At 56.9% G+C, this 9009-nt stretch overlaps 1 protein-coding gene across 1 annotated transcript; it reads right to left on the bottom strand.

Annotated features, from left to right (window-relative positions):
- Nucleotides 1-912: 912 nt before the first annotated feature.
- On the bottom strand, nucleotides 913-8242 carry JPH4 (junctophilin 4). Its single transcript, XM_055436408.2, has 5 exons — nucleotides 7852-8242; nucleotides 6360-7131; nucleotides 2769-2887; nucleotides 1885-2417; nucleotides 913-996 (listed from the first exon to the last, which is right to left on the bottom strand). The coding sequence occupies exons 1-5, from the start codon at nucleotides 8228-8230 to the stop codon at nucleotides 913-915; spliced, it is 1887 nt and encodes a 628-aa protein (XP_055292383.2). The 5' UTR covers nucleotides 8231-8242.
- Between the last annotated feature and the right edge of the window lie 767 nt (nucleotides 8243-9009).

The following is a 9009-nucleotide window of genomic DNA, read 5'->3' as shown; positions in this document are numbered from 1 at the left end:
CAGTAGAAATGTCTTCTTCAGGTCCCTTAGGAATTTAATCAAAGGCCACACGTGAGTCCAGACCAACCAAATAAACTTTTAGGGGGAGAGAGAAAAGTGGGAGAGGTCAGCGGGTGGGCTTAGCTGCATGGGACATTATCTTTCCTTTACACATTGCTCTTGACATGGCATGCCACCCTACGGGGATGGGTGAGGGGCTGGCTGTTGGGGAAAGAAAGAGGGAGAAGATGCTCGGGAGCTGTTCTACTTTTCATTTCCCTTATCTCCTTCAGGGAAGGATGGAGTTTGGCAAGAACCTAGCTCAGTGCTTGGAGGTGAGATAGGCTCCTCCGAGGTCAGAGATGGAGGCTGCACCCCTTCCAGATTTGTCACTAGGCCTCAGAGGGGCACCAGGCTCCTTGGGTCGGGGAGTCCTAGCAGCACGGCCAGTGCCTCGCCCAGTCGATGGTCTTCTCCAGGATCAAGTGTACCCCTTCCCCATGTCCTTCCTTTCCACTCAGCTTCCAGGAGACTCCTCAGGACACCAAACCCCCACCCTCATCCAAGTTCAGGTCTAAAGAAAAGGCAGGGAGGGTGTGGGGGCAATGGTCTGACTTAGAATTGTGTGTCTCAGAGAAGAGACTCTGAGCGAGAAAAGCCCTTCATATGTAAACAATCTAGACAGAGAAGGGTTGGGTAGGGAAGGGAGCGGGAAAGACAGAGACAGAGCAAGAGGGAATGAGAGGATCTAAAAGGAGAGAGGGAAAGAAAAAGCAAGAGAGAAAACCAGAGAGGAACAGAAAAGAAAGGGAAGGGAGAAGAGAAAGAAAGACAGGAGGAAAAAAAACAACCAGGGGGAAGAAAAGAGAAAAAAGGCAGGTCAGAGGACTGAAGAGGCAGCGACCAAAGCCGGAACTAGGCCAGGCAGGTGCCTCAGGTGAGGAGCTGGGAGAACAGGAATGCCAGGCTGAGGTCCAGGAGGGCCACGGCTCCCACCACCAGCGGGTTGGCAGCTCCCTAGAGAGATGGGGAAAAGGCAGTCTCAGTGCCTGAGGACCAGGTGCTTCCCTGGCTGAGGTGGCAAAGCAGAAGGGTTCCAGACACCCCTCCTCAGAGGCCAGAGCAGGGAAATATCTCCAATTTTTGCTTTGGATTGCAAAACAGCCCTCTGCTCCCAGGCAGAGCCCTACCTTCCCTCCGACTCCCTCAAATGAGCCCATCCCCCGCTCCTCTCCTCTCCCTGCAGCACGTGGCCCAAGCAGAAGGTGCCTGGCCTGAGTAGCAGACGTTGGCAGCAGGCGCCTTTACTGCAGTGAAGCAGAGAGGGATGAAGGGGTGAGAATGTGGTTGCTAGGAAACAGGAGAAGGTCTGGAGTCCAATCAGAGTAGAGGGTTCTAGGGAAACTCCACCCCTCCCAGTTTTCTGCCTTCTTCCCTATTTCCCTTCTTCCCTGGAGAGGGAGGGAGAGTCGGGGTAGGGAGGGAACAAGCTTTTCCTTTTTTATTCCTGGGCACCAAAGAGAGAAAGTGTGGAGGTGGGGGTGGGGGTGGAAATGATATGAAAGGAGAGCATGGGAAGATGTTCTGGCTCTACTGATAGTTATTCATTTGTAACCTTGGTGAGTTACTGTAACTGCTCTGGACCTCAGTTTCTCCATGTGTCAAGTGAAGGAGTTGGAATGTGAAGGTCTTGGAGGTTCCTCCCAGCTTGAAAATTCTCTCTTTTTTTTTTTGAGGCGGGATATAGATGAAGACTGGGCAGGCAAAAAGAAAGCTAAGTGCAAGTCAAAGCCCCACGGGGGTCAGAGAGGTCTGGAAGTGATGACAGGCCAGACTCTGAGGGGCAGCAGGGCCAGAAAGGATGGCAGACTCAGAAGGCACAAGGAGGGTGGGAGAGCTTCTTACCGGCTGGGCGGGCCTCTCCGCTGCAGCAGCCTCCTCAGCCTCTTCCATCAGGCACCCGGCTTCAGGACCCCTTGAGGACAGGCCTCTCAGGACTGGCAAAGCTGCAGGCTCTGGCTCTGAGCCCCCTGGGGTGCTCAGCTGGGGAAAGGGCTCTTCGTCCTCCCCCTCCTCCTCTCGAAGACTTCCAGAACTGTCGCTGCAGCCTCCAAGGAGTGGGGAGCCATCTCTGGGCTCTGGCCCTTGCATCCCAGCCTCATCCTCAGCCTCATAGCCAGCTAGTTCCTCTGCCTGCTCACCCGGGCCCCCCCACTCCTCAGGCCAAGCTTTGGGGCTGGAGAAGGGACCCTGGTCCCCTCCAGAAGGCAGTGGGCTCCGGCAGGTGGGGGGTCGCCAGGGTTGGTGGGAGGAGGCAGGACTACTGGGCAGTTCAGGGGAGCCCTCTGAGGGGGTCAGTCCATTCTCGTACACCCCAGGGCTGTCCTCATCCAGGGGCTCGGTGTCGGAACCTTCGGAGTCCTGTCTGGGTCTGCGGCCTGGGGTAGGGACAGCTACGAATCAGACGTGCTGAACTAGCCTTGGGCTGCCAAAGCTACAATTTTGTCTCTCTGTCTGGTCACCTCCCAGGACTCTGGTACCCCAACTTTACAGCTTCTCAATGCCATGTCCCAATCCCCAGTCCTTATTACTCTATTTCTCAAATGCCTACTTTAGTCCCCAAACCACTGGGCTTGGTCCCCACCCTTTGTCCCCTTAGACTCTCATACACCAGCTTTTCCCATCCCCAGATACCTGCAGGGACTCACTGCCCCCCTTTTCCAAGCTCAGGTCCCTCCAGCTCCCAGGAAGCCAACCCCTTACCCCGCCTCGGGCTACCCACACCTTACCTGGGGCTTCCAACATTGGCTGCAGATCTTGGGCTATCAGTTTGGCCATTCGAGCTGCCTCCACAGCCTTCTCAGCAACGCTGCTGGCTGCCACTGCCTTGAGAAGGGCGTCTGCTGCCCTGTCGGGTTCCGGGGACAGGGTCTTAATAGACCTACTCCAGTCCCTTGACCCATCTCCCTCCCAACCCGCCACCCGCCACCCCCCATGTCACAGCCCCCAGATCTCAGATCACCTCTGGCAGCCTCAACCTCGCTCACACTCTGCCAGCTGCTCCCCTTCCACGGCCTGGCAGGGCAGCTGGCTTTCGCTTTCCTCTCCGATACCTGGGCTCTGTTTGCTGTCATCACACCTTCCCGTTCTTCTCGCACCCCTCCACCATTTCACAAAATAGTAACACTTCACTTCCTCCAGCTGCAGGGGCCAGGCCCTCCCTGCTGCCCACAGCCCTGTTATTCCATTCCTGTCCTGCTCCCTCCCAACGACAAATGAGGCCTCACTCTCTTAGCACCTTTCTGCAGCTCACCTGCTTAGTGCTCAGAAGCTATGCCACTTTGCTGTGTTGGTACCTCCCGTGTTAATAGAATTTAAAATCTTCTTTTCTTCAGCCACTTCTGTTATCACATCCTTTTCCCCTGCCCCTGATCACTGTCACTGCCCCTCACCCCATCTCCTCCTTTCGGAGCTCTGGAACTGGGTGGGTCTCCCCGTTCTGCCACTACCTCTTCCCTCTCCCTGCTAACATGCGTGCTTTCTCACCATTGTGATCATACCTTCTGGGTGAGCGCTTAATCTCCCTTCCACAACCAGCCTTCAACCCTGCCCTGCCCCTTGTGTGTTAGTTGTTCAGTCATGTCCAACTCTGTGCGACCCCATGGACTATGGCCCGCCAGGCTCCTCTGTCCATGGGATTTCCCAAGCAAGAATACTGGAGTGGGTAGCCATTTCCTCCTCCTAGGAGTCTTCCCAACCCAGGGATTGAACCCAGGTCTCCTGCATTGCAGGCAGATTCTTCACTATCTGAGCCACCAGGGAAGCCCAGCCTTGCTCCTTCGTTACAGGTAAACTTGAAGCATTATCAGTCCTTTCCTCTTTGTTATTTCTCAGTTTTCCATCTGATGTCAGATGTTTCTTCAGTTTTCCCCTCCCTTTTACCCTCTGCTGTTAATCATAAATGCCTTATTAATTAATGTATTAGTTCTGTAATCTTGACTGAAGATGGGGTGTAAGATCAGAGGCAGAGGTAATCTTGACTGAAGGACCAGAGGTAAACGTAATCAGATATACTTGCCATGGGCTTGAATGTATCAAGACCTATGACTCCCCCTGGCCCCGGGCTTATTTGATCTGGCCTCGGAAAGTGGTCTAGGTATCAGGGTATGGAGAGGGTCATGGTGTCCCTATCATCTTAGGTCTACTTCCTTTTTATATACCTTGGGAGATATGGTCAGCTTCCTCCCCTCAGTCCTGGTCGGTCAAGGACCGTTAGAACCTGCTTGGAGGGATCTCAGATAACCCTGTTCTTCTGTCTTATGGCTTTCAGGATCTGTATGCTTAGCCCTGTTCTGAAACTGAGCCGGTCTCAGAGTTTAAGACAGGTGATTAGGATCACAGTTTGGGGTTGCATTGTGTTCTGTTGGTGGCCAGGAAACTGCAACAGTGACAAAGGCCTGTGCTCTTCACTTCGGAGGGTATGGTTGGTCAGATCCTAGCCAGGAGATCCAAACTGTGCTCAGGAGTCAGGCCAGGCTCCCGCTACCTGAATGATGTAGTCTATTGCACCTGCTGCTGAGGCTCTGCTGTTTCCATGGCAACCAGCAGCCAATCAAGTTTGCCAGGCCTGTTGCTGGGGAGATCAACCAGTTTCCTCCTACTGCCTGATCTTTCTGGCTACATAGACCAGTTTTTTCTGCACATGCCCACTCCCTATCCAGCCTAAAATGCTCCCTGGTGCTCTGCCCTCCCCCTTCCCTGGATCAAGGCCCTGGACTCTAACCATCCAGAAACTCAGATATATCCACACATAGACATAGACATTCTCTGGTTCAGGCCTCTACTCTGGATATGACCTATTCATTCACATACACACTTTACACCCAAGCTATCTGGACATATCTTGACTTTCATCCTCTGAAATACTCTCACATTTCAAACAAGATCCTTCAACTGTGCCCTCCCCTTTCAAGAAAAAACAATATCTAAAAATTCCTATGTGTAAATTGTATAATTAGGAGCTTATGAACTCATTACAAATAGATTTTTGGCTTTCTTCAATCACAAGCCATTAAGCACTTAAAATTAAGCACTTAAAATGAGGCTAGTCCAAACTGAATGTTGTACTTTAAGTGCAAAATATATATTAGATTTCAAAGACTTAGGAAAAAAAGAGGGGGTGATATAAAAATCTCTCCTTAATTATTTCGTACTTATTTTATGTTGAAATGATAATATTTTGGATACATTGGTTTAAATAAGATATATTATTTAAATTCATTTCATCTGTTTCTTCTTATTTTTTTCATATGGCTACTAGAAGATTCAAAATTATGTATTAGGCTTACATTATATTTCTACTGGACTGCACTGCTTGAGATAATGAGGTTCCTGATGCATGAAATGTAATCTGATTTACAGAAAGAAAATTTCATTTACAGGCAAGTCTGCTTCCCTCCAACCTTTACCAGTTGGGTTAAGGGAGGCCGAGGAGTCAGAGCTGAGAGGGACTATTTTTTCAGGTGAGTAGATCAGCTGTGGGCTTGCTTGATAACACAGTTGGTAAAGAACCTGCCTGCAATGAAGGAGACCCTGGTTTGATTCCTGAGTCGGGAAGATGCCCTGGAGAAGGGATAAGCTACCCACTCCAGTGTTCTTGGGCTTCCCTTGTGGCTCAGCTGGTAAAGAATCCGCCAGCAATGTGGGAGACCTGGGTTCAATCTCTGGGTTGGGAAGATCCCCTGGAGAAAGGAAAGGCTACCCACTCCAGTATTCTGGCCTGGAGAATTCCACAGACTGTATAGTCATGGGGTCGCAAAGAGTCAGACACGACTGAGTGACTTTCACTTTCACTTTCCAGATCAGCTATACAAACTAGACCTTCCCCAGGCCTAAGACTGAAATGGTATCAGACTGTGGGCTGGCTTGGATGTGGTTAGGAATGTACACCTCTTGTCTCTCTGCCCGGGGCTGTTGCTCCCAGCAGCAGAGTCCTGGAGGCTGGATCAGCTTCAAGACGAGGAAGACTAGGAACATGTCTGAGTTCCAAGAGGTTTCCTGGGCCGGCACAAGGCAGCGCTCATTGCTACTCCCACACACAACAATGACACACTCCCCACAAAAGACACTGAGACACACTTATAGTCTAACAGGGCTTCCCTCAAATACCCAGCCACCCACAGTTACACCTAAGTCCACCTGTAGCCTCAGATATAAACACAGCAAATACCCAGGGCTACAACTGCCAAGTCCTAGGCCTCCTCTTCCCCACCAGCCCTAGGCCTTGGGTCTTGGTCCCTCTTTAAGCAACACCCCCCTTCCGTATCCACAGCGTACATTCTCCCCTTAACCCAGCTTCGGGCTCTGCACTGGGTGCCCACCTGGCAGCGGCGATCTCCTGGCGCTGGCGGGCAGCGCTCACGGCTCGACGAGCACCCTCGACCGCCCTGTCCACCTTCTCCTTGACTTTGCCCCGGCGAAGGGCCAGAGGGAGGAGGCTGCGCACGCGCCCCCCGTGCACCAGCCGGTTGCGCTTGTACTTGCCCTCCTCGCGGGAACCGTCGGGGCGGGTGGTGCGCCCGTAGCCGTGCCGCCGGTTGCCCAGCCACTCGCCCTCGTAGCGTAGCCCGTTGGAGCGCTGGCTCACTCCGTAGCCGCTGCGCCGGTCGGCGCGCCATTCGCCCGCATACACCTCAGTGGCCGAGCCCTCGATGAGGGCGGGCGGCGCTGGGGCCGGGGGCCCGCTGGCCTCGGAACCCGGGGGTCCGGTGCTGCCCACCTCGCTGCTCACCTCGCTGCGCAGGGAGCCCCGCTTGCTGCCCAAGGAGCTTCGGCGCCCGCCCGCCCGGAGCCCGCTGAGCAGTAGCGAGCGGCGGAAGAACCCGCCGGCCGCGGGGGTGCGCTTTCGGGAGGACGCGCCGTCCCCGTCCCCGGGCCCGGCCAGCACGAAGCCTCCCCGGGAGCCAGAGGCCGGGCTGCCGCCTTCGTCGCCGGGCAGGGGCAGGGGCGGGGGCGGCGTCGGGGGGTCACTGTGGCCGGAGTCCAGGGAGGTGCGGCGGGGAGAGCGCAGCAGCGCCGCCTGATGGTAGGGCACACTCTGGCGCACCCCGTAGCCGTGGCGCTTCCCCGCCTGCCACTGGCCCTGGTAGGTGCCTGCGGGGGGCGGGGTAGGAGGGAGAGAAAGAGTCAGGACCCGCCGTTCCTTGCACCCCCAGCCCCATGCGCCCCTGGAAGCCTCAGAGTCGGGTGGGAGAGATGCGGGCAGTTGGCGTGGAGGTCGGGGAGGGGCACTAGGAACTGGGGACTGGCCAGGTTGGGTCGCAAGGTGTGGAAGAGCCGAGTGAAGACTGGCAGGTAGCAGGAGATGCATGGGTTAGGGGCGTGCAAGTAGACAGCGGAAAGGGGAGGGGACAGAGAGGCTGGGGTGTGTGAAGGACAGGCAGTCCAGAGGGTGTGAGGGGCAGGGTGACGGGGCTGTATAGATGACACACGGCTGGCAAAGAGAACTCTCAGGGGCATGCTGGCCGAGCAAATGTGAGGGGACAGGCAGGTGGAGGGGGGAGTGTGGGAGACTGGCAGACCGGGTGATGAGGGTCAGAGAGGCGGGATGTGAGGCTCAGGCACGCAAGGAAGGGGTGAGGGCAGGCAGATGGGGGAGAGGGAAAAACAGGCAGGGAACAGGCAAATGAGAAAGGCGTGTGTGATGATGGGAGGAGAGGGCAGAAAGATGGGCGCAGGGGCGCTTATCGATGGGGAAGGAGTGTAGGACAACAGAGAGGCACAGGGACGTCTGGCTGGGGAAAGCATAAGCGGGGCAGGCCAGCGGGGAGGCGCACGCGGACGAGCAGACACACAGTGGGCAGGGCCCCGCACCTCCGTCGGAGTAGGTCTCGGTGCCGTAGCCGTCCTGGAAGCCGTCCTTCCAGAGCCCGGCGTAGCGCAGGCCGGACACGCTCTCCCACACGCCGCTGCGCCCCTTCAGCCCGCCCAGCCACTCGCCGCGGTACGTCCAGCGGCTCTTGCGCTCCACGCCCAGCCCTTCGCGCTTGCCCTGCTGCCAGTGGCCCTGGTAGCTGTGTCCGCCGGGCCCCGTGAAGACGCCCAGTGACTCGAAGCCGTGCGCCCAGCAGCCGCTGTATTCGCCCTGGGCGCCGGGCCCCGTGCACACGCCGTAGCCATGTGCCCGCCCCGCCTCCCAGCCCCCCACGTAGCAGCCCCCGTCGTCAAAGTCGAACTTGCCCCCGGGGGACATGCATGTAGTTGGCGCGGCCTCAGCCCCCCGGTGGCTCAGCGCATCCTGGGGCTGGAGAAGCCGGCTGGGGGCCTGGGAGCCGGGCGAGGCCTGGGGCGGGGGCAGTTAGACCGGGGCCGGGCGGGGGGGCCCCAGCGCGGGCTGGCAGGGCCGGACCCTCATCCTGAGTGGCTGCGGAGAAAGAGGGGGGAAGTGGCGAGGGAGGCCCCTCCCTTTGCCCGCCGCTCCCTGGCCCGGTGGCTCCGGGGCACCAGCTCCGCCCCCCAACCCCCCACCCTTCGGCAGCATCTTCCAGCAGCTCCTAAGCTTTGGAGGCACAGAGCTCTCCCACCCCTCTTTTCTTATAAAGGGCCGCTTCCAGGGTTTGGGGGTCCTCGCCCCTAGCGGGAGTCCCACTTTTCCAACCTGGAACCCCAAAGTATCGAGTGTGGGTGGCAGTAGGCGGGGGTCCTTAGAGGGGGGCTGGGCAGAATCGTAGGCCACCCGCTTCCCTGCCTGCTGTCAGGACCTCTCTGCCCCGATTCTTTGGCTTCCCTGGCAAGGGTAGGGGGTGGTTGAAAATGTACGGGGGAGATCGGAGCAAGGTGGGCGGAGGGTTTAGTGGGGGAGAGGATGGGGCTGGGGGAGGCTCTGCAGGGGAAAGGCGAGGGTGGGGATGGTAGACAGGCAGAAGGGAGGAGGCAGGTTACTCACCATGTGGGCTGGGGCTCAGGCTGCCTCCCAGGCACAGCATCCATGGCTGGAGACCTCCACTCCCACCTCGCCCAGACAAGCCAAGC

Source organism: Moschus berezovskii, chromosome 9 (assembly GCF_049115385.1).
Source record: "Moschus berezovskii isolate FMDL1 chromosome 9, NW_MosBer_1.0, whole genome shotgun sequence".
Lineage (NCBI taxonomy): Eukaryota > Metazoa > Chordata > Mammalia > Artiodactyla > Moschidae > Moschus > Moschus berezovskii.
This window is presented reverse-complemented; position numbering and strand designations above follow the sequence as displayed.

What these genes read in the sequence shown, in the direction of transcription:
- JPH4 (XM_055436408.2), bottom strand. Translation starts at nt 8,230, where the DNA reads ATGTCCCCCGGGGGCAAGTTCGACTTTGACGACGGGGGCTGCTACGTG. An exon ending in CGAGACCTACTCCGACGGAG is followed by an intron (nt 7,132 to 7,851) that starts GTGCGGGGCCCT and finishes CGCCCCCCGCAG; the next exon opens with GCACCTACCAGGGCCAGTGG. An exon ending in CGGAGAGGCCCGCCCAGCCG is followed by an intron (nt 997 to 1,884) that starts GTAAGAAGCTCT and finishes CCATCTCTCTAG; the next exon opens with GGAGCTGCCAACCCGCTGGT.